This window comes from Perognathus longimembris, chromosome 7 (assembly GCF_023159225.1).
Source record: "Perognathus longimembris pacificus isolate PPM17 chromosome 7, ASM2315922v1, whole genome shotgun sequence".
Classification (NCBI taxonomy): Eukaryota; Metazoa; Chordata; class Mammalia; order Rodentia; family Heteromyidae; genus Perognathus; species Perognathus longimembris.
The window spans coordinates 47,484,170-47,509,365 of record NC_063167.1 but is presented as its reverse complement, the minus strand read 5'-3'; the positions used below and the strand labels follow the sequence as shown (position 1 = coordinate 47,509,365).

At 40.5% G+C, this 25,196-nt stretch overlaps 1 protein-coding gene across 1 annotated transcript in view; it reads left to right on the top strand.

Annotated features, from left to right (window-relative positions):
* Positions 1-11,576: 11,576 nt before the first annotated feature.
* Positions 11,577-25,196, top strand: part of Wls (Wnt ligand secretion mediator) — a 103,255-nt gene continuing 89,635 nt past the window's right edge. The window contains exon 1 of the mRNA XM_048351557.1: positions 11,577-11,963. Coding sequence (XP_048207514.1) covers positions 11,858-11,963 — 106 coding nt within the window. The 5' untranslated portion in view covers positions 11,577-11,857. The remainder of the gene's footprint in view (positions 11,964-25,196) is intronic.

The following is a 25,196-nucleotide window of genomic DNA, read 5'->3' as shown; positions in this document are numbered from 1 at the left end:
CATGCACAGTCACTGTTATTGTTAATATATTATTTATGATGTCTGGCATATAATATGCTCAATATCAGCTAATTATGTTAATAAGGAGGTTTAGGATAACTTCTCAATTTTCATTTTGGATGCTGGATATACTTTGCATAGGTTATACAACTGGAGAGATGCCTTAGGGGTCATTGCTTGATGGCACCTCTATGGGGATCAACTAGTCTATCTCAATGATTATATTACAAGAAGAAAGATTTGAGGTAGACTGTGAATTACCGACAAAGAAGGGCCTTTGATGCATCTGGGAACAAAAAGTCTGGGTACAAAGTAGTTAGATCTTACAGTACTTTGTGAGATTTCACTAAAGATAGGTTTTAAGAGGTAGCCTTTATTCATAGGCAATGGAAAGACATTGCCAGATTGTATTTTAAGAAAGTGAGGAAAACAGATCTAGCTTTCTAATGGGAATACTTGGGAGACCATGTGGAGACTAGATTGTCATTTTTAAGATATTTAAGAATGGAAACCTGATAGTTTTAGTTGGAGAGCCAGTGAAGGTTCAGAGATGATTTTTGCAGAGAGATGAGGATGGAGAAGGAATAAGATAGTAGAATCTTGTAGAGGTAACTGATTGAATGTGTGGGTCATGAACGAAGGATGGCTTTGAATGATGTAGCCTGGTGACTGGTTTGAGTGTCAGGAAGACATGATTTTGAAGCACATGTAGCATAGAACACTGGGAAGCAGAGTGGACTCATGGCACCTCCAAGAGATGAAGGTAAGGCTGAAGATATTGGTTTATCTACAGACTCTATAAAAAAGGGAATATAAGAGAACACTCAGAAATGCTAACATTAGGGAGTGGACAGAGAGTTTAGAACCAGTTTAAGATATGGAGAAGCTTTTAGAGAAGTAGGAAGATGAGAGAGAGAGAGAGAGAGAGAGAGAGAGAGAGAGAGAGAGAGAGAGAGAGTTACCAAAGCTAGGGAGATAGAGAGGGATTTTTTCCAAAGGGATGAGTGTTGAGTTTTGGAGCAGGTAATCACTAAAACAGTTGCTAGTGATCAAGTTAGTGAAATGTCAGATCTAGAATCTGGATCATATGAAGATGGTCAAGGGGGGAAATGAGGATATAAAGGTAACAAATGAAACTGTTCTTCCCAGATATTTGGTTCTAAAGAAGCCAGTGAGGGTGAAGGATTAAGGAAAATGCAGAGTTGATGGAAGATCTTGTTTAGGATAGGGAAGCTTTGAGACTGAAGGAAGGCATGAAACAAGAGCATTAACAAAGCCACTCAATAGAAGGTGCTGGAAGGGAATGAATGATTAGAAAGAACTTTTACTGAGTGTATCATGTGCTAAATATTCTAGCTAGTAAGTATTTTTTACACTAACTCGTTTAATCATGATTGTCATCCTGGAGGTAGGGTGACAATTACTATGACTGTCCTCACTTTACATAAGCAGAAACCAAGAGATAGACAAGCTTAGTAACTACTGGTTTAAGGCTACTCATTTGGAAGATAACAAAATTAGAAATTCAAATCTGTGTCGAGTAGTTCAATAGCAGATGCACTTAATTTTTACACTAGACTAGCCAACTCTTAATATGGACTTAAGTAAATGTTCATGCTTTGCCTAAAAGGTGACTCATTTCTTCTTAAAGATTAGAAGGATGTCTATCATCTTGGAGGCTTGGAAATGTTTTCATGTGATGTTTTCCTCCCCCATTCCTCCCTCCTACCAACACACCAGTATATCAGAACATCCACAGAGAGAGAGAGAGAGAGAGAGAGAGAGAGAGAGAGAGAGAGAGAAGAAGAAGAGAAAGCTGCTTAGTAGCAAAGACCTCAGAGAACCACCGTAGGGCCTATGATTCTTTTAGCACAAAATAAACCAACTTCTGAGTAAAACATAGTCCCTTGACCTTAACAAAAAAGTGTGATTCCGTTGTGTGTATGACAAGTGGGATAGCATGTTTGAGGAGACCTAATAGGTATAGAAAGTTAGTTATATGAGGAAGCTATTGTATCCATTTATAGGTAGGAAAATCAAACAGTATCCCAACATACATGTCATAATTGAAAGATAGAGTTTCATTGAACAGTCCAGGAGCCTTAGTATCTTATTTTTTGAGAATTGTTGGTGAAGATAACTGGAATTGAATGTTGAGGGGAGCAGAGTCTAGGGAGAAAAGCCTCTCATCAGGGCAGGACAGGAGGACAGGAGTTGAGACCAGTGGACCTTAGTTTATAACTAAATACAGGCTATCCACTTTCAAGGTTATCCCACTTCTCTTCTCCTACCACCTCCTCTAGCACGTCATTACTGAGTGGTTATCAGATGCCTGGCCCATTGCTAAGCTATTTGTCCAGTGAATGTATTCATCCCAACCACAGCTTTTGTGAAGATATTATCATCTCCATTTTATAGGCGACTTACCTAAGGTTCTCAGAGGTTAGTTACTAACCTAAGGTCTCAGAGCAGGTTCATGGGCGAATCAGCATTGCAGATCTTGTTTGATCACAAAGTCTGGCTTCTCATACTGGTATAATTATGTAACACCACCTGGCACATAGATGATGCCCTATAAATTAAAATTTATTGAAAACTCATGGATATGTGTCCAATAACATGTGATCTTTGTGGGGTTTATCAAGAGGCTTCAAATGGACTGAACCTTCTTGAAGCCAATAAGTCAAACTCATATTTCAGGCATTTTTAAGCTTATATTAGTTATACCAGGGAAGGTTTCATTGCTATGTTTCCATGGGTACCATTTGTGACTATTTTGTATAAATGAACTGATTTAATTTTCATAACAATCCTCTTTAGGGTAGGATATTATTAATCTCACTTTACAGATTAAGGAATTGAGCACAAGGCAAGGAACTAGCCTAGGCACACAGAATGTGGTAAAGACAGGACTCAGCAAGTAGCCTTGCTTCAGAGTTCATGCTGTAATCTAAATATTTTCTTTGGTGAAAATGAGCCTAGAATTCTGTGGTAAGTGAACTGCAGAATCTAAAATCCCATGGAATTTTGGAATGAATCTCTTAGAAGAGAAAATGAATTTCTCTTGCTCTTTCTCCTCTCTCTGTCTTTCTGTCTTCCTCTCTCTGCCTTTTTCTATTTCTCTCTCTCTCTCTCTCTCTCTCTCTCTCTCTCTCTCTCTCTCTCTCTCTCTGCAGTACTAGAAAGCATTGCATCATGCTGTCTGGGAAGTACAAACTGAACCAAGCAAAGAGTACTTTTTGTGCATCAAATGAAAGAGAACTACCTTTGTATTTTCCCTTTCATCCATCTGAGGTTTGTTCTTGACTTTTTTTTTTTTTCTGGTGCCCATCCACTGGCTTGCACTCAGGGTCTGGGCACTGTCTCTGAGTGCTCCACTTCTGGCATTTTGGTGATTATTTGGAGATAAGATTCTCATAGACTTTCCTGCTTGGGCTGGCTTCAAATCATGGTCTTCAGATCTGAGCCTCTTAAGTAGGTAGGATAACAAACAGGTTTGAGCCACCTGCACCCAGCTTGTTTCTTATACAAATCCTGTTTAGCACTTACTCTCCAGGAAAATAGACTCATTGGGTCACCACAACTCTCTTACATACTTGAATTTATAAGATTTGTGCAAGCAAAAATATATATGTCCTCTGTAGAATAGCATTTGCCAGCCACTGTGTGTCTGGTAATCACATAATACTTAAGAGCCAAATAAAGAAAGCACCGTCAAGTCATTTCGGCTTCATATATCACCTAAAGAATATATTAGAAATAGTGAGATTTTTGCCCCATAAATTGATACATAAAATGAATAATTCAGCTGGATTTACAGACAGTACATGCTTGTAATCCCAGCACTCAGAATGCTGAAGCTGTAGCCTCAAGAGTTTAAGGCCAGCCCAGGCTGCATAACAAGATCTGATCTCAAGAAAAAAATTAAAAAGCCAAAACAAAAACACTAAACATACAAACAAAGATGGATAATATTTATATACCACCTTGGGCCAAGAGCTTTTTAAAAAAAAATGAGGATACAAAAATGTCTATGGTTCTAGTAGGCAACACTGGAATTCTCCATAAATTTTTCTATGTAAATTTCAAAAACTGTCACCATTATTTGAATTTAAAATGATTGTGATGATTCAGATTTTTAAAATATAATATTGATAGTATAGTCCAGGAATTCCTTAAACTACTTCTTGATGGCAAGTAAGGCAATTACTTTTAAACTTATGTTTAGATTTGCAGCAGATCTGCTTCTTCATACTTTTAAAGTTTGTTCTTTAATCATTAAATTCATCAAATATAAGAAAATGAGGATACAATATAATGACAACAAAATAAATAGTCAAGTGAAGTACTATAAAAAAATTTCTCAGATTACCTAAGCCAAACTTTAGTTTAGATCCTGAGTATATTTGTCAACATGTGTTTTTGTCATGGTTAAATAACCATTACTCTCATAAGTCATTTGACTTGAAAATTGATCTTCAACTTTGCAGCTAATACTACCAAAGAAGAAAAATAAGTGATGCACGGCTTAATGGGAGAGAGTTTGCTTTGAGTGAAAGTCAGATACTGACTAGAGTTGAATGTATGAACAAAGGAGAAGCCAACAAACACTACAACAATGTCTGTCTCAGAACCAGCAGGAAAAGTGACTTCTGAATGAATAACTCACGGAGCTCATGGGAAAGCTAGAGTGCTCACCAGGAATGCCAAGGAGTTGAATTCTACTCACTTCTACAGCCCTGCTGGCTTTTTTCTTTCAGTGCACTGAAGGATATAGTTGACATAAAATATTAACTGAGGCTGTACCATAGGCTTTCTAATATAGGCCTCGTGAGCACAACACTTTTATTAGGTTCACTGCTGTTTCTCAGCATCTAGATTGGTTCCTATATAATGAATACTGTAGTTAATAATTGGGTGAATGAATGCTATGTTGCATCTACTTGAAAATCTTAACTCTTTACTTGACTAGCAAAAGGACCAAGGATATATTCTTAACTTCTTTGAGCAAAATTTCCCTCCCCTTTATGGAATGCTAAAAGTAGTACCGACCTACAATGACTGTCCATAATAACATATGTAAAGCATCTAGAGTGATAGGAACACAGACACAATCAACATAGGTTCTCCTTCCTGCTGCTGCTTTGCTGCTGCTGCTGCTGCTATTATTGTAATGGCATCATTAACAGAAGCTATTCTCTTCAGTAGAAGAGAGGATTGGGAAAATACCTGCCCTCTCACTCCTACCATCCAAGCCATCCTGTAAAGTAGAAATATGAGAGGCCCTTGTCTTTCATTCCATCTTTGCTCTCGTAGCTTACACCGAGGCATTCTAACCTGTACTTATAGGACATGGTCCTTTACATGAGGCTACCTGATGATTTGGAGTAACTTACAATGGTACTAGTTCTCATGGAATAAGGATTACATTTTGACTTGAGTCAGTCCATTCTCATTTTATCTAGGCTCAGGATGAGGTTAAGTCTCAAGTGACTTTTCCTGAAAAGTCTGTGAGAGGGATGCTTACATCTCCAATTAAACACCAAAAACCCAGAAATAGAGATGTTGTTTAAGTGGTAGAGCACTAGCCTTGAGCACAAAAGCTTAGGAACAGCACCCAGGACTTGAGTTCAAGCTCCAGGACAGGCACACACACACACACACAAATAAATAAATGTGTAAATTCTGACCAGAATGAGTGAGATAGGGTACAGGGTGTTGTGAACTAATCACAGAACATGTCTTCTCCTACTGCCAGTTCATATGGGAAGAAGTAGACCTTGTTATCTTGCCAGAGAGGAGCTTGTAAGCCTGACAAAGAGGGGAGATGGGAGAAGAGTGGAGACAAGAGTCACAAGGACCTGGGCAGGGGGCAGTCAACTCTGGCTCTTGTTTATTTATGGTATGGAAGAGAAAAAGTCCCCTTTCCCTCTGTGCTCCAGGAACCCAGCATACATCATCTCAAAGATTTAAACAGTGGAGGAATCCCAGGTCTCCCCTGCAGCCTCTTTCAAGCCTGGGCAACAACAGGGAGCTGGCGGCTACTTCAAGCTGCCTCCCACTAGAGGCTTCTGGAAACCTATAAAATTTCTTACCTGCCCTTCCAGGTTGCCTGAGTTCAAAGAGGCAATTTCATAAGAGAGGCTGTAATTAGGGTTTATGATTTGTTTTGTTTTGCTCTCTGGGAACAGAAACCTCCTCCCTTAATAATATTTGTTAAGTGCCCATTCAGGTCCTGGGCACTCTGCACAGTGCTCAGTTTTATTTACATTAGTATTCACAGTAGCCTATGAATTGGATATTTCCCATTCTTCTTTTCTTTAAAAATGAGAAAAGTAAGGTTCCACAGGTAAGTTATTTTTTTTGCCCCCAGTTTATTTACATAACCCAGAAGCCATAGATTTGGGATTGAAAAAGCTTAATGTTTGAGACATATTTTAAATGTAAAATAAAAAGTGAAATAGAGATGTACAGGTGAGAATGCCATCGAAAAAAGAAGAGGCAGGGTGTCTTTATTAAATAATTTATCCAAAGATCAGATAGAAGTATTGGTCTTCCCAGCCCAGGATTTGAATACCTCTAATTTATTAGTATGTGATAGAAGGTGTTAGAAAAGTGTGTTTCTAAAAGAAATAAGACAATGGAACCAAGGAAGGGGTGGGGAGTGGAATAAAACATCACATGTACATGTAGTGAAAAGTGACACTGAATAATAGAGTATGAGCTTATAGTGCTATGGGCTCATATTCACAGGCACGAAGAGAAAATACCAACAATCACAGAACTGCAAGAATGCCATTTATGGATAAAAGCCATTTATAAGAATGAGAAGCCTCAGAGTTAGATTATTGCTCTTGCTAGCTCCCTCTGGGAAGTAAAGTAGGTGTTTAAGGAGCTATATTCTGTTCTTTTAGAATTCTATATTTCATTTACTGTGGTGATGATGACGATGACAGTAACAACGATGACAATGACAACGGGATGATGATGATGGTGATGATGATAAGAATGTGTTGCTCTTAACAGAGGTTTTTCTCAGTTCCAGAACCCTAGCCCTCCTCTGTAAGTTACAGTGCTGAGCTAAGAGGGAGCCAATGGTTCTGTCCTAGTGTATAAGGAATTTGCATGCAAGTGGGGGTGACAAGGTTCCACAAATACAGATTTGTGTGAAAAATATGAATCTCTGCATACAAATGCCACATAAGAAAATAGTAAATTGTATATAGGCACTGGGTGTGGAGAAGGAATTGTAACTACCTTTTACTATTCAGATATTTATTTACCCATCATTTGTTCAACAAATAAGCATATGTCAAACCCTTAGTAAATCAAGATATTTATTTATTTACTTATTTATTTGTAGTACTGAGACTTGAACACAAGGCCTCTCTTACTTGAGCCAGGTCTATGGCCCAAGGTATTAGATTTTAAAATCTACTGACATGAATGAATCAGTTTCTATTGGCAGAATAGGCTTTTACTCTTCAATTTAGTCTACTCTCTGGAATAATCTATCCAATGACTCAAAACAGCCATTTCATTGGTAAATAAGAGCCATTTGCAGAACAGACTATTTCTATGTCAAAATTTACTAAGTATTGTTTAGAACTCATTATCAGATAGTGTCTTTATTAGCACCCTTGTTAAGTGAGTGAACCTCCAGACTTTTCAAAAAAATGTGCTTAAAATATTCAAACTATGACAGCATTTTAGAGCTGAGAAAGATCTCTGCTGAGATCAATTTCACTAGTTCCTAATGCCACTTAATAATGTCTTCAACATTCATATTTTACAAGAATACCGTGGCATAGATGCTATTGTTACTTTCCTCACATAGCTGAGAAACTGAGCCATAATGTGGATGACTGTGTAATAGAGCAAGATAACACGAAGTAAGGCACAGGGATTCTGGGCTCCACCCCAGGTCCAGTTGACTCAAACATTCTTTTCTATTTATTGTGTTGCCTCTTTGAGAAGATCCAGTAGTCACAATTAATATTTACACAGATGTAATAGAAATTGCAATGTGATAAAGCATCCTTTATAGAATGTACATGGTGATGTCCATTCTTGTCATTATTATGGGTCATGGCCAACACCCTCAAAGCAAAAGGCAAATCAACAAGAGAAAAGCATACCAAATTTATTTATTCAAAGTTATATGTGACATCAGAAACTTTAGCTTGAAGATCAACAATATGGAGAAGCTATTTGACTTTATGCTTAGGTTTGAGGAAGCAAGGATAGCTACACAGATATAAGATTAGACAAAATGGCCATGAGCTGTTTAGAATATACCAAGGTTGTAACATTTCCGACCCTCAACTGAGCAAGGCCCCTCTGGAATGGCGGTGTTCATTTATTTTTTACCCAACTGTAATAGGAGAAGGCAAGTCCAATAGATATTTTTAGACTTAATGGTTGGCTTTGAAGAAGGGTCAAAAGGAAGGCAGAAGTGCTGAGAGAACTTGCCTCTGAGGCTGCTTCTAGTCTTTTGGTTTGAAGTACTCAGCATGTCGAAGGATTGTACTTGTTTTCTTAGCCCCAACATAAAGACAGATGTCTTCACTCCACTCCCTTTAGCAATATTGGTAATTACAGGCAAGTTAGAGCACTGATTAGCAATTAGAGTTATCACTGTCTGATAGGAATATGTTCCCTTTAAAGAAAAAGGTCATCTTAGTGGAGAACCAGCACTTTATCCCAAGTCTCTCATTTCTGGATCTGGAAGCCAGACTCTCATACAGTGTATTGTTTTATCTAAGTGATCTATGTGAATAAAATGATTTTTCAAAGATAAATTCAATTAAGCTATTTGTCATGGATTCAATTGTTGTTGAAGTTCAAAAGACATTGTCTCTCCTTAAGTAGTGAAAATGGGTATGAAGTGGAGAGTAAAATTTGAAAGTGAATCCTATCAAGCTTACTCATCCTTCTCTCATGCTGGGAATCAAAGCAGGGCATCATGCTTGCTAAAACACTAGCTCCAGAACTGAGTCTGGTCCCTAGACTTCAAACTTACTTTAAAAAATCTATTGGAGGGCTGGGAATATGGCCTAGTGGCAAGAGTGCTTGCCTCGTATACATGAAGCCCTGGGTTCAATTCCCCAGCACCACATATATAGAAAATGGCCAGAGGGGAGCTGTGGCTCAAGTGGCAGAGTGCTATAGCCTTGAGCAAAAAGAAGCCAGGGACTGTGCTCAATCCAAGGCCCAGGACTGGCAAATAAATAAATAAATAAATAAAAATAAAAAATCTATTGGAGAAGAGGAGGAGGAGGAGGAGGAGGAGGAGGAGGAGGAGGAGGAGGAGGAGGAGGAGGAAGAGGAGGAGGAAGAAGAAGAGTTCTAATTCAAAGCCATCGCTTTTATTCAAATGTGTGGAAATTAGTAGCTTGCTGAGATAAGAACACAGAATGTGGAATTAACCTGCCTCAAAGGTAAGAAAAACTCATTTATTTCTACCCATTAAACTGGCTGGGGGTGGGGGGTGAGGGTGGGGAGGAGTCTGTATATGACTGAAAAGGGAAGGAAGAAAGGCAAATGGCAATCCTGGGTGTTCTCTGTTTGGTGAGTGATTAAGTGCTTCTAACTACTACTGTTGACAACTGGGCCTGGTTATTCCTTCTTAAGTTCCTAATATTGACCAAAGTATCAGTAATAAATGACCACTTAGAAATTAATCGTTATTCAATTATAACAACTGGTCTGGGACTTCTATGTGAGAGGGCTTTTAGCATTTTGTCATCCTCAATTGCTTAGGAAAGTAATCTAAGAACATATTAAGGGCTCCATAAGTGATTGTTGGATATAAAGGGTTGAATGATTGGATAAATAGCAGCTATAGCCCAGAACTAACTAGAACTTACTAGCTATAGCCCAGAAGTAACAAGAAGCCAAAGAGACGAGGTTTCATGCACATATTATTTGGCACTTTCTAAAATGTCTAGTCTAGTTGGGAAGTAGAAAGGATGATGTTGTGGAAGTGTATCTGGCATGGCATCTTCTATAAGGGTGATAAAAGGCTCCGGAGCACAGTAGAGGAGGGAGTAATTGGAACTGTTCCTCTGCAGGATGAGGAAATGGATGGAGGGGAGCATCAAGAAATGAGCAAGTGAGCAGTGTTATAAACTGAGGGTTGTTGGGGAGGAGAGATGCTTACCAAACCAAGGCACTGTTGGGAAATGGAAGTTCTATTGGCCAATTAGACACTTTAAGAAACATGGAACAACCAGGTCCAGGAATTTAGGCTTGGCAGGACAAAAGATCTCTGAAGACCATCCTCTACCTCCTCCCGTTTGTTTCTTTTATTGAAGTTACACATAAATACAAATATATTTTTACAAAGGGCTGGGAATGTGGCGTAGAGGTAGAGTGCTTGCCTAGCATGCATGAAGAAGCCCTGGGTTTGATTCCTCAGTATCTCATAAACAGAAAAGGCCAGAAGTGGTGCTGTGGCTCAAGTGGTAAAGTGCTAGCCATGAGCAAAAAGTAGCTCAGGGACAGTGCCCAGGCCTTCAGTTCAAGCCCCAGGGGAAAAAAAAGTCAACAAACATTGCAACTTATATGTGACCGGTCTAAACCAACTAAGATCTTTAGGCTTTTGAAATGCAAATTGTGGGCTTGCTTTCACAGTCCCTTATTCATTCCTCAGAAGTTTATCCAGGACCTAAGCAGAGCTAGAATTTTGTTAGGCACCATGGTGGGGTTGGGGGTGGGGTGTACAAAGATGTATAAAATGTGGTCCTACTTCCCCAGGAATTTGCAGTTCAGTGATGGAAACGAATGCATATGCCAAGTCTTTGTAACAGGAAAAAAGAAAACGCGGGATTTTTAGGAGGTCAGTTCTCAGAAATAGCACATGCATATGCTATAAACATTTTACAGGGTTATTTTTGAGTTGGTTTTTTTGAATTAACTTTGAAACTGTGTTAGAATAGAACACGTTTTCTTTAAGGCAAAAGCCAGGCTCCAGGCTCGGGAAGCCCACGGGGTGGAGTAATGAACAGAGGTCCGATTTGGCTGGAGCGCAATGTTCGTAGAGGGGCGCGTTGGGGGGATTTAGCTGGAAAGAGCCCAATTACCAAGGCTGCAACTAGAGAGAAGGAAGCTGAGCTGAGATTTTATCTCGCATCTTTTTTACTTAGCATCCATTACATTCCTCAAAACAAAACAAAACAAATCTCTCCCTCTTTCGGAGAGTTCTAGCAGTTGGGGGTGGGGGATGGAGACCGTTTCCTAAAGTCATCGCCGAAGTTAGAGGTCTGCCAAGGGGTCCACGGCTGACTTAAATCTCAGACTTCAGGAACCCGAAAAAAAGACGTGTGAGAGGCTGGTAGTATAGGGGAACCCTTTTTCACAACAACAATATCCCTCGAACTGTACCAGTTCTTGGCGGGACAAGCCGTAGGCTAGACGCGGGAGCCGATCGCCCGCGCAGGCTGGAGCTGGGATCACCGAACTGGCGGGCAAGGGTTAGAGGAAGAGAGGGAGGTAGGGAGGGAGGGAGGAAGCGTGAGAGGGAGGGAGGAAGAAAGGGAGGGAGGTGGCGTCATGTGATCCGCTTCCCTGTTCCTTTAAGCGTCCACAGGCGGCGGAGCGGCCGCAGTCACAGCTCCGGGCATTGGGGGAACCCGAGCCGGCTGCGCCCGGGGAATCAGTGCGGGCGCCTTGGATCGCGGTCCCATCTTCGCTGCGCTCCTGCACCCCTGAAGTTTTTGCCGTGCCCAGAAAGGAGGCGAGAGAGAAGACAGTATTAGACAGGAAGAAGAGACAAAAAAAAAAAAACCCTAAACAAACCCTAAAACATTTATTTCAAGGCGAAAAGAGGAAAAAAAAGGGGTGTGTGTGTGCAAAAATGGCTGGGGCAATTATAGAAAACATGAGTACCAAGAAGCTGTGCATTGTTGGTGGGATTCTGCTGGTGTTCCAGGTCATCGCCTTTCTGGTGGGAGGCTTGATTGGTAAGTGCGAGAGCGGCAAACTTTCCCCCCCACCCCCTTTCTCTCATTTCGGGCCCCATTCCCTCTTTGCCTCTTGGGCTACTTGTTACAGTATCACTGCCTTGCTTCTATGATCTAATTAGTCGGGCTATTGTGCTTAAGAAAGCAGAGCTCCATGGGGCTCCGTGGGCACAATCCAGTCTAGTGGCTAGGAGAAAAGGAGGGGGAAAAGTTTTGGCCTAGTTTCAGTATCCACTTGAAAGGCTGGAGGGGGGTGGCGGGGGTGGGAATCTTAAGCATGGCGACTGACCGCGCAAGGAAGCGCTGGGTTACAAAGTTGATTGCTCTCCCCCACCACCCCCCGCTTTTTCCCGCGTTCCCCCCTTTTCCTCTCCTTTTCCTTCCAATCAGCTCCAGGAAGGCAACGTAATGGACTTTATTAGGAACAACAGAAGAGTCGGGGAACTGCGCCCAGCGCAAAGCCGGAGCTGTAGTACACGGCAGCGATCGTTGCTTGTGTGTAAAGCCTTTGGTTGTCTTGGCTGGAGGGGGTGAAGGCTTATATTTGGGGGGGGGTCTCAACCTTAGCTCCCTCAGTTTCTTCACCGCAGCCCCCCTTTCCACCCGCTTTTCGCGATGGACAGATCGGACTTATGGGCATGGAAGGTGGGACAAGGTGGAGTGGATTGGGAGAAAGTCCTTGACCGGCCCCGCGGGAAGTTGGAGAGGTGCCGGCGAAAAGCGTATCCGAAAGGTGTTGCTTTTGGCCTTCTGCCCCCTCGGGAATCTCCCCTCCCCCCACTTCTTGGCGTCGTGGGAGCCGGTGAGCCAGGAGCCTATGGTCCTCCCTTGGCGTCTCGGTGGGCGTCCCCTGGCTCCGGCCACAGGTGACAGCTCTCAAGTCGCCCCTACCCCCCGCGGCGACGGCGCCCGCCCGGCGAGACCTCCCGTGGAGCGCTCGTCCCCAGACCTCGGGGAGCCGACCGGGCTTCCGGGTGGAGCAGACCTTCTCCTGCACTGTCCACTCGGAAAAATTCCCTTCCTCTCACTGCCTCCCCGTCTCCACGAGTCCTCTCGCCTCTGACTAAACTCGCGGCCTCTCTCATTTCAAGATCGGGACATCCCAGCACGAACTTCAGCGCTAACTCGACCGTTGGAGCAGACGGGCCGCGCTGCTGCCTTACTTTGAGGCTTTGTTAAACTTTGCCTAGTGCACGCAGAGCCGTCCATCGAGGGGATTTCTCCTCTGCGCCTCCCTGGGCGGGAGCCCGAGTGCGCAACATCGGATGGGGAGAACCACCCTGGGTGCGGGGAGCGGGGCGCGGGTAAAGCCGCTACAGAGCCAAAACCAGAGCACTGGCTTGGGCACCTGAGTCCTGTGTGTGGCGTTTTGTCTCCAGAGCTGGGTTTGACTAAGGAACGAATTAAGAGTCTGGTACTGTAACCTCGGAGCTAATTGTTTTAAACAAAGGAGAGTGGGTTAAGCTTCCTTGAGAAAAAGGAATTTCTGGAGATTGTGTGTGTGTGAGTGTGAGAGAGCGTGTGTGTGTGTGTGTGTGTGTGTGTGTGTGTGTGTGTCTACAAAACAGAAAGGGATCAGAAGTATCGAAGCTCCTACCCTCAATGGTGGGCCCAACAGCTTCCCACCGGCTCACACACACAGAGCTCCATTTGGCTTTTGTGTTCTGAGCTCCTGTTTCACTTTGTACAATCTCCATGTTTCCCTGTATTGAATTTTTCCAGGCGGCTGTTAATACCTTCTCTGCTGGGAGAAAGCAGCCTGCCTGTGCCCTCACAGTGATTATGCAGCGGTTACAATTACACCTCTTGTATCCTTGATGAGCAGTTGCAGTTAGATGCCATTGGATCTTGGTGTGATTTCAGTGGCAGACCATAATTAAAATTTCTTGCACCTTGTGCTTTCAGAATTAAATTGGCCTATTATCCCTGTCTGACCTTCATCCTCTTTGAGGTTTTAGCAGTGAACCATTACACAGTTTCCTGGTGTGTGTTGGTGTTTTCCTCTTCTTTCTAAAGCTCATCTGGAGACGTCTATCTGTGGCATAATTTTCCTAGGACATTTCTGGGACTAGGTGAGTTCTGGAATCTCTTAACTATTTCGGAGAAGGGTAAAGAAGTAGCTAGCTGAACATGAGTCTTAGGGTCAAACAGTGGTTTGTTCAAAGCAGGGATTGTCTGGAGTAAGTGTCTTCTTAACATGGAAGAATGTGGTTTATGATCCCAATGGACCACTTGTAAAAAGTCAGTGTAGTGGCAGGTCCACACAAATTGGATTTCTCAATCAGTAACTTGCTTTAATTCCAACTTTCCTTGAAAAAGAATACTATTCCTAGATAATACTTCTTGGGTGAATTTGGTTTATCAGTCCTGTTAGCTTCCTTCCTTCCTTGTACAGTATGCACCCCTCCTCCAGTTTTGTTCAAATTGAATCTGACCACACAATGTCTTAGCCTTACTTCTTCCACTTGAAGGCTTTTTTTCCTTATACAAGTGTAGGTTACTTGGCCATGCTCTAAGACCCATGGAAATAAATAGTAACAAAAGGTAAGGGATAATAATGTTCACCCTAAACTGGAAAGTAGAAGACACTGAGCAAAGAACAGCCCTTCAGCCAAATGGACATGGAGAGTAAGCAATTGAAAGAACAGTTTGTAGGCTGTCAAGGTAAAAGTTCAGAAGCCACATCCGCATGCTTCTCCCTAGTGAGCCAGAACGCTACTGCTTTGGGTGTCCTGGGCACAGATTCTCTGTTACATTGTGAACTGGCCCAATATCTTTCTTTTTGATCATTGTTTCTCCCTGAGGAAATGGAACTTGACAAATTAGAATCTGAATCTAAATGGCAAGCCCCTAAGTACCTCACATGAGCACCCATTGAAAAGATGACTCCCACAACTGATGAACTCTGGGATCCAAAGTGATCAAGCAAGGGAATTAATCAATAGGCTTGTATCCTCACAGGTAGTTAAAGGTACCCTCAGTTCTAGTTGTATAATTCTTTAGAACTCATAGAGTAGTATATGATGTAGACTGATGTTTAGCTGTTGCCTTCTAGAATTGATGGGGGGAATTTAATCAGCCATCAAAGCAAATGAGAGGTTAAATTTTGATTTACCAGCTCAAATAACTCCCTTACTCCTATGAAGCTTGTTTGTTCATTGCTTGATTTGCATGTTTATTTTTTTCCTGTGCCAGTGCCTAACATTTAGCAACCTTTAAGGGGATTTTGCTAAAAGCTCTGAAAGCAGTATTTTATATGAAAGAACTACGAACAATAAATTTAGTGGTTTATATTTTGCTTTTGTGAAAACTTTAAGCCCCAATAAAATTAGGCATCTGATCTTAAAAAAAAAAGTATTCAGGAAGATTATTAAGTAGATACCTTCTTTAGTGTTTAACATTCATTTAAAAAATTAAGAAGCTCTGAAGGGAATAAAGTATGTTTAAAGATGAACCTTAACCTTTATTCTCCTGAAAAGAAAAACTCTACAGACCTTTTAGAAACAATTTCCTTTGCTTTCATGTTTAGTGAATTTAGCTCATGGGAAGGCAGCTACAGGGGTGGTGGGAGGGGGAGGGGAAAGAGACCATGTGCCCTTGAACAAGAGTACAGCCCACTAAAAATCATGAACTTGAATCCCTGGTCCATTATGTGCAATTTTCTCAGCTTCAAATTAGTCACGTCTGGGGGATAAAATCGTTGAAACAAACAGGTCACTCTGCCCACCTGTTTTAAAAACTGTTAAAAGAGTGTGAAAACCGTAACTGGTTGAAAGGAAAATTATTGTGTTCTTCAAAGCAAGCCAATAAACGAGGATATTCCAAACTTAAACTTCAAATAAATGTTAAGAAATCACCAATGATTCTTTCTTTAAGATCACTGTTTCTCTCAAAAATAACTTAATGAATGCTGAGGATATAATGCATATTAGACATGTATGCATACATTGATCTTCTTAAATGGTCTGTGGCTTTATCTGCTTCTTTCAAGGATATAGTACATACTATTGTGCTATTATTAAGGAGAAACTACTCATGGTCTTCACTAAGGCTCATTTGTGTAAGCTTTTGTCTCTGCTGCTAGTATTTATTTAGAAGTTGCAGAATTTTAAGAAAGCCAATAAAATTACAGCTAATGCAAAGCATTTGCTTCTCAATGTATTAAACTTGATTTTCACTTATTATTTTTTTAGTACACATTAATGATGTAATGGTTGTGATCCTGCAGTATTTGAGTATCTGGTAAGACTCAGCTATATTTTGTAAAATTTGCAAAAAATTCCATATATGATTAAACTGTGGACATGTTTTTCCCTTTGTTAATGACTAGAGCTATCTAATATGGATAGCTGCAGGTTGTGGAGAATGTGGATTGCAGGAGTACCCTAAAGGCTTACAGATCTTTCAAGAAGATCATATTTTCTAGGAATTGAAATGATACTATTTGACACTTAAAAAACAAAACTTCTTGGTTTCTTTCAGTACCACTAATTTAGCCTATTTCTGCACCTTTACTTTTGCCTAATAAAAGTGGGAAATATTTCTTGGAGGTAATAATACCATGTATAGATTTGTGAGCTCTTAAAGTCTACCTAGCAGTAGACTTAAAGCCTTCCCTCTCTAGCTGACATCTTACAATCATTTAATCTTTCTTTCTTTCTTTCTTTCTTTCTTTCTTTCTTTCTTTCTTTCTTTCTTTCTTTCTTTCTTCTTCCTTTTTCCACATAGATTTAGGGAAGAATCCTACCTTATCTTCCACATAAAGATGTTTCTATGGAGATTAAGGATTTGTTGAGATTGTGTGAAAGTCCTTTTGCCTAATGTGCAAGGTATTTATTAGAGTGTAACTGTGTGCTTAGGATATCTGGAAGTTAGGAAAGAGATGACTTAGAGCCCAAGTAAATTAAGGGAGCAGCAGGTAGAAAAGAGCCCCACTTAATCCAGTTTACCAGAAGATTTCCTACGATGAGGCTATCTAGAACAAGGACGATTGTCACTTACTTATTGGGATTTTGATTACATAAGAAATTAGAAGCCCTTCTAACCATCAAATCATTGTGCTAATATTTCATCTGGGAATAAATACATGAATAAAATAACAATGCTGAAAATATATTGAATGTGTACTCTATGCCAGATCTTGTGTAGTTTAATCCACAAAAACCTCATCAAATTGGTATTTTTCAGTCAGTGTGCAAGGTGGGATTAAATTCTGGTTTACCTGGCATCAAAACCAGAATCATCAACCATTAGGTGATCTCCAAATCCTGACTTTCAGATGTGAATAGAAATGGTTTAAATACAGAAAGACATAATTAGAATCCTAACAATGCAACTCGTTGCTCATTTTCAATTGTCAGGCACATATAAAAAGGAAAATACCCAATATGATAATAAAGAGAGTTGAGCTGTAGACTCCAAAGCAAAACCTTGCCAAGGCTAAGGGAGGACAGACACCTTTTGAGAACTTTACAGATGCCAGTCGACCAGTTTCCTACAAGTTCTAACCAGTCCCCTTAATTGTGTGAATCATCCAGTTGTCTGAGCAGCTAAGCAGAAAGTCTTTGAGATTCAGCTACTTTAAGGAAGATTACTTTTATTTTGTTTTCCTTGGCTAGTGGTTTTACATATTTATGTTACATAATAAGTCTGGACTTTTTCAAAGGATGAGAAGAGAGGCCATCAACTGAGGCCAGAGAAGATTTTTCTAGAGTGTAGATTGCTAGTAATGCTGCAACAGTGTAGGGAAGAGCCATTGTTGACAGTTGAAAATTCCCTTCCTCTAAAGACAGTTTTTGCCTATGTCCACATCCATGTACAACAATGAAGGAATTTCAAACCAATGGCACCAAGAACAAGCAGGCTGACACCATGAATAGGAACATTCTGTTTATTGGGGAGAAATGTTGTCTATTGAAATGTTTGCAGCTCTTAATTTTGGTAGACATTCCTAAGAGATAATAACAAAGCGTCAGGATGTGAAATGACATACTTCATGTCTTCTCTGAGATTTTGTGATTGTCTCCTAAATTGGCTGACACAGGCAGTTCCCAAATGAAGTATCTGTGTCCAGTGAGGAGGACTAAACTTGAAAAATTGATAAATTACATAAATATCTTCTGGATATCTTTTCTGGAATTTATAAATCACCATGATCTTTAACCTTTTAATACACTTTCTAGACCCTTCACGCAACAACCATCACATTCTATTCCTAATTAAATCTTTTAGAGAAGTAAAAGAAGTAATCAAGTGAATATCAAGTCAGAAACAAGATGTTTGGCATAGTATGATTATTGTGGTTTTTTTTTTCCTTTTCCTACAATGGAAAGTGTTTCACATGTGTTGTTAGTTAATGCTCATAACGACTTAGAGAATTCATCTTATTTACATTTTTCATTTTCCAGATGAATTTCAAGCTCCTTTAAGAATTAAACTTTTCTGAGGTGACAGAGATACTGAATAAGAGGGATAACACTCAACTCCTTGATTCTTGATTGAATCTTAAGCTATGCTCTTAATGCCTAATGCTGCTTTCCTTCCATTGTACCTTTAATTTCTATGGGGAACAAAGGGGTGAGTGCAATGAAACTGATTCTACACAGATTAAATAGGAGATGAGAGAGCTCAGTCTCCCCTTTTCTGCTTCTACCCCTTCCCCATTACTGATCATTGACCTAGTTACTTCCTAAACAAACAATCCCAACCCCTAATACACAATCAGCCCTTACACCAGCCATTGTTAATGTTGGTAAGTGCTTGCAGGCCTTGCTAGGGAGGGCTGGCCTGTGAAAATTACATGCCAACTCTTTCCAAAGGAAAGTATTACACACAGCAATGGGTAACTTAAGTTGTTATGGGAAACTTGCAAAATGATTTACCCACAGAATTCTTGGATTTAGTATACAAAATAGGTCCTGGATGGAGGAGAAAAGTCAGGGAAATGTGGATGTGGAAGATGTCAGTGCACAAAGAAAATGAAGTCCTTTCAATACATATGAGACTAATCTCACTGAGTGAGAGATGTCACATAGTCCTCACAATCTGAGCTGTTTCCATCTCCTATGCTTATTTCAATCTTGGGCCTCCATGTACCATTTTCTGGTCCCTCTTTCCTTTTCCTCCTCTATTATAATGTTTCCTGACACAGGGGTGTTTTTTGTTGCTTTTTTTTTTTTTTTGGCACTGGCCCACACAAATTATGGAGCCCTCTTAACTTCCTGGTTAATTGCCTGGGTTAACTCAGAGGCTTTATCCGTGGATACACATTTCCAAGAATGCAGAAAGAAAGGTCCAAATTACTACTGTGGGTTTTTTGTGTTTTTTTTTGAGCCAGTACTGGGGCTTGAACTCAGGGCCTGGCCTTTTTGCTAAAAGTTAATGCTCTCCCACTTGAATCACAGCTCCAGGTCTGGGTTTTGGTGGTTAATTGGAGATGAGTCTCATAGACTTTCCTGCCTGGTCTGGTTGTGGGTTCAAACCATGATCCTCAGACCTTGGCCTCCTCTATGGATAGGAAGACATATAGGAGCGAATCATCAGCACCCAGCCCACCATTTGTTTTTAACAAAGCAGTATGGTAATTATTTAGAAGAGGTAGTTTTTCTGAAAACAATTGGCTTACTTTTGTTTTCAAACCCTACATTAATAAGGCCAAGCTCAGGAAAGCTTGCTGTGTTGCAGTTCACTACTACTTTAATCCTGGCTAACCTCTCCCAAAGAGAGAGCTTTCAGTCCCAAAACAGTTTCATGTTGTGAAGAGTAACTTAGCTTGGACTCACAGGTGTAGATTCAGTAGCCCATATCACAAAAACTTCTGGTTTCCTCCATCAACCATGGGACATATCCCTCCCACCTACCTCATGGAGCAGATTAGATATTCCTGAATCTACTATCTTGAGGATTTTGGTACCTGTTTGTAGTGTCTTGTGGATCAAAGACTACCAAAGATGTAAATTCCAAAGAACTTTTCTCTGACACTACATTCTTTTTTTTTTTTTTTTTGTCAGTTATGGGGCTTGAACTTAGGGCCTGGGCACAGTCTCTGAGCTCTTTTGCTCAAGGATAATGCTCTACCGTTTTGATCCATTGAGCCAATTCAGGTTTTTGAGTGGTTAATTGAAGATAAAAGTTTCATGAGGACTTTTCTGCCCAGGTTATCTTCAAACCATGATCCTCAGATCTCAGCCTCCTGAGAAGCTAGAATTACAGGTATGATTCACCCATATCCAGCAAACACTAAATTCTTAACCCCATCCATACCCATTCTTTCTACATCTCTTTCTCAGTCCTTCTCTGCTTTTAGGTCATGACATTGTTTAACCATTTTTTCCTTCTTTGGGTCACCACTACCTCCAGGAAGAGGGCCAAGATTCAAACTCCTGATTCTTGACTGAATCTTAAACCAGGTTCTAAATAACCTAATACTACTTTCCTCCCATTTTTCTTGGACTTCTATGAGAAACAGAAAGATGAGGGCAATGTGGTTACTGTATATGATTTTGGTACACTAGATATTATATATATGCCTACCTGATCTAGGGAAGAGAAAGAAAAATGAGGGTATAAGATATCACAAGGAATGTGTTCAGTGCCTTATTATGTAACTGTACCCCATTTGCACAACACCTTGTCAATAAAACTTAATTAAAAAGAAAGATAAGGGCAATGAGACTGAGTCTATACAGATTAAATAAGAGATGAAGTCTCTGTATCTTCTTTTCTGCACATCCATCTCTTCCCCATTACTACATGGTTAAGCCAGGAATCTATGGAGGCAGAAATGGGAATGACCCAATGCATGTGGGTTGGAAATTCTGGGAGGTTGCCCTGCTTTCTTATGCTAATGTCTTGTGCTGTTCTCATTTGGGACAAATTGTCCACTGGCAAATGACTGGCAACTTACAGCTGTGGCCATGAGAGTTTGGTCACATGAGGACAAAGGGGTGAAAAATCGATTAAAAAAAAAAACTATCCAGAGTAAGAATGCACAGGATTCTGGCTTCTCTAGCATATAAACATGTTACTCGTGCCTTACTCGCCTCCACTTTGGAGGTATCAATTCATCACAGTCTGACCAATAGTTGGTTCCCCTTTAAAGTTGCATGTTTCGTTACTTTCCATGAGGGCAGCTGTGGATGCACTCCGTGTAGACTTTGATGTACACATCCGAATGGAAGCTATGGAATTTTGTCTAAATTAGAAAGACAAAAGGGCATCAGAGGCCATTTTGTTCTACCTCATTTGGAAAGGAATCATTTTTCATAATTAGAAGCAGAGCCAAGGCTTGGACTGAGCTCCCAATGCCAGTCAGTGCTGCAAAGGTTCATCTTCTGAATTGCAGCATGAAGATCATCTGCTTTTTGTCTGAGCTTCCCACAGAGTCAAAGTACAGTCAGTTCCTAACTTGTACTTCTTACATTTTTATGAACTTTTCTGTTACTGTACTTGAAAAAATAAAATAGCTTCATCTCCAGCTTGACTTTGTATACCTAATCATCCTTAGCTTATGGTACAGCAAAATTACAGACAACGTATTTCTCATTTTTAGAAAACACAGGGCTTAAAACAAGCAACCAAACAAACCCTGAATTCCTTCTTTGCTTGCTGAGGGTGTGGTACATTCCCTTCCTTCTGCTTGGAGAAATGTAAATTTATAATTCTTTAAAGAAAAAACTACAACAAGAAACCAACATATGCTATGTTCCTTATTTATTCAACCCAAGCCTTGTGTTTTATAAGACTTTATTAATCTGAGGCTTATATATATATATATATATATTTTTTTTTTTTTTTGGTCTTTTCTTTTTTGGTACTGAGGACCAAACCCAGGACGTTGCACTTGCTAGGCAAGCGCTTTGCCACTGAGCTACATCCCAGCCTCACTATAAATATTTATGACTAACTTTTATGCTTCCTGAGGATGTTTGTGTCAGGCTTCGTTTGTGAAGTTAAATAATCTTAGAGGACAATCATGTGGCCTCATATTTTGAAGAGTCTGATTTGTATACAGAATAAGCCACAGATGCTGAGTGCCTATCACTCACACCTGTAACTCTAGCTGAGGAGGCTAAGATCTGAAGATCGGAATTCCAAGCCAGCCCAGGCAAGAAAGTCCATGCATTAGGCACTTATCTCCATGTAACCAGCAAAAAGCCAAAAGTGGATATGTGGCTCAATTGGTAGAGGACTACCCATGAGCAAAACAGATCAGGGACAGGCAGCACCTAGATCGTGAGTTCAAGCCCCATGACAGGCACAAAAACAAAACAAAACAGAAAAAGCCACAGTCTGCCAGCTTTTGTCCATGCCATTTCTTCACTAAAGAAAATTCATACTGCCAAAAATGTTGAGTGCCCTAGATTTTGTGACCGACAAGCATATTTCTGTGATTTTGAGGTACAAGTATTATGCTATAAATTCTTCCTCCTTTGTCTTTCTTTTTGTTGAAACCAAGCAATCAAAATGCATTGCATTTTTCTGTACCATCTAATTTATCTGAAATGGATCTTGACTTTTAAGCCTCTGTTTAGCATGCTTGCCTTCAGGTGATCACAATCACATTTAATTAAATCCAGCTAGCTCCCAAGGAAGATCAGGCATTTTTGAGTTGCAGTTCCTTTTACTCTGGTTCTTATATATTTTATCTGCTCTTATTTAGGCTATAACTCACTCCAGAGTGGAATGTCTCCAATGTGGAAAAGACACATCCCCACATTCCTTTCTTTACTCTTTTGTCTCAAGCTAGTTCTGGCTTGTGAGAAACAGGCTCCTGCATTTGCTCCTGCATGCCTGAGCTAAGGAAGTTGTAGATAAGATTTTTGCTGAGGCTTTGAACAATCTGCATGAGAAGCCTTGCTGCCAATCATGGAGGGGGCAGGTCGTGGCTGCAACAAGTACCTGTAGGACGTTAGGCATCTTTGTATTTACTCCTCCCTCTGGTTTTGCAGAATTTACCCATCCATCCCAAGCACTGTCAGTGTTGAATCCATGGCTGTCTTCCCTGGACATGCCCAAACAGAACAAGAGTTTCGCTCTATGAGAACATGCAGTTTCACAAAGGGAAGAAACACACACACACACACACACACACAATAATGTCGAGTTTTTAAAAAAAAAATACGTAAAAGGGCATAAGGGTGTCTTTTAATTAAACTTGGTTTATGTTTTATATCCAAAGAATTCCTCCACTACCTTTTCTCTCCACTCCATCCACTTGTTGAATGTCCATGTAGCTTAGGAGAAGGATGTGTATGATTAAAAAAAAAAAAAGCCAGGGTTAATATGTCCATGATTCAGTAATCATTTTGGGCTAGTACTTGGGTGTGATACCCATCCCAGCTCTGTCCAGAGAAATCATTAGCTCTTCCCATTAAGCAGAACTGTTAATAAGAATTTTGAAAGGTACTTGTTGATGACTTGGACTTATAGGATTCCTGAGACATAGTCACTGCACAGAACAGTGGGGTGCTGAAAGTTTTCTGATGATTTTTATTCATTGAAAAACTAATCCTTCTATTCAAAGTGGTCAGATTTCTAACTACAGGAACATAGTTCTATCAACAGTGGCGATCTGATTTATTTGTTGTCAGACAGCCATTTATACACTGTGAGCCTTGGGTTTTTTATTTTAAAACTTCTGTTTTAGCTTTGCATGGACAGCTCACACCTGTAATCCTACCTACTCAGGAGGCTGAGATCTAAGTATTAAGGTTCCTGGCCAGCTGGGACTGGAAAGTCTTTGAGACTCTTTATCTCCAGTTAACCACTGAAAAGCCAGGAGTTGAGCTGTGGCTCAAGTCATAGAGCACTAGCCTTGAACAAAAGGCCCAGGGACAGTGCCTAGGCTCAAAGTTAAAGCCCCAGGACCACCCATCCTGCTAAAAAATCTTTCACAGGGATTTAAGTTGGAGAATCTAGCTTAGACACCATTGTATTGCATCTGATCCCAGATGCTCCCTAAGTAGAAGCTGTTATTAGTAAACTACATTACTTGAAAGTATGTTTCTTTGGAGACAGCCTTGTCTTCTCAGACTCACAGCAGCTAATTTCTATCTCTTGATCTCTTCTGTCTCTTAGATAAAATTAGAAACCAAAAATTCTTGAGTAGCTGGGAATGTGGCTTAGTGGTAGAGTGCTTGCCTAGCATGCATGAAGCCCTGGGTTCGATTCCTGAGCACCACATAAACAAAAAGCTGGAAGTGGTGCTGTGGCTCAAATGGTAGAGTGTTAGCCTTGAGTAAAAGGAAGCCAGGGACAGTACTGAGTTCAAGCCCCAAGACTGGCCAGAAAAAAAAAATTCTGCTTAATAGTATAGTTTATGCTTATCAGTAGTCCAAGAAACAAATAATTCACACATTTGGCAAGTTATAGTGATTAATTTACTTTTTTTTTTTTTTTTTTGGCCAGTCCTGGGCCTTGGACTCAGGGCCTGAGCACTGTCCCTGGCTTCTTCCCGCTCAAGGCTAGCACTCTGCCACTTGAGCCACAGCGCCGCTTCTGGCCGTTTTCTGTATATGTGGTGCTGGGGAATTGAACCTAGGGCCTCGTGTATCCGAGGCAGGCACTCTTGCCACTAGGCTATATCCCCAGCCCTTAATTTACTTTTTGGTTGAGTTGGTAGTAGTTTCCACATTTAATTGGAATCTTAAAATTTGGCTTTTAAAACTCTGGGCCAGTGTGCATGAATCTTCATAGCATAGTTAAGCCCAGGTAACAAGACTTTTAAATAGATTACTGCTCATTATGTGGAAGAGACACATTCCATCTCTGCATGCTCAGACTGAGTGAATCCCAGTTGTTCTTCTGTTTCCCTTATAAAATTGGAGTCATCTTCCACGGGGACCTTTTTTTCCTTCTAAATATGAAATACACGACAAAGGCCCTTGAATATCAAACTGTGAAGAAAAGAAGGATAATCTGTTTATAATATGTTAACTATTGAAATACAAGCTAGAATTACAGTATTGTGTTACCAGAAATTTTAAGCAAAACTATTAAGACAGAACCTCTATAAAACTATAAGCTACATGGCAACAAGGGTGTTCTAAAATGTGTTCACCTTTATCTGTAGTAGTTTCCTCAGCGCCATGCAGTGTGAGGGCAGAGTTTGTTAAGTTGTGGAAGAAATATCTTTTATAGACAGCTGCCTGGCATTTTGAAGCTAGTATGGACATAGCTAAAATGATTCACCATTAAGGTCTGCCCTAAATTTTGCAATGTTACATTTCTAGA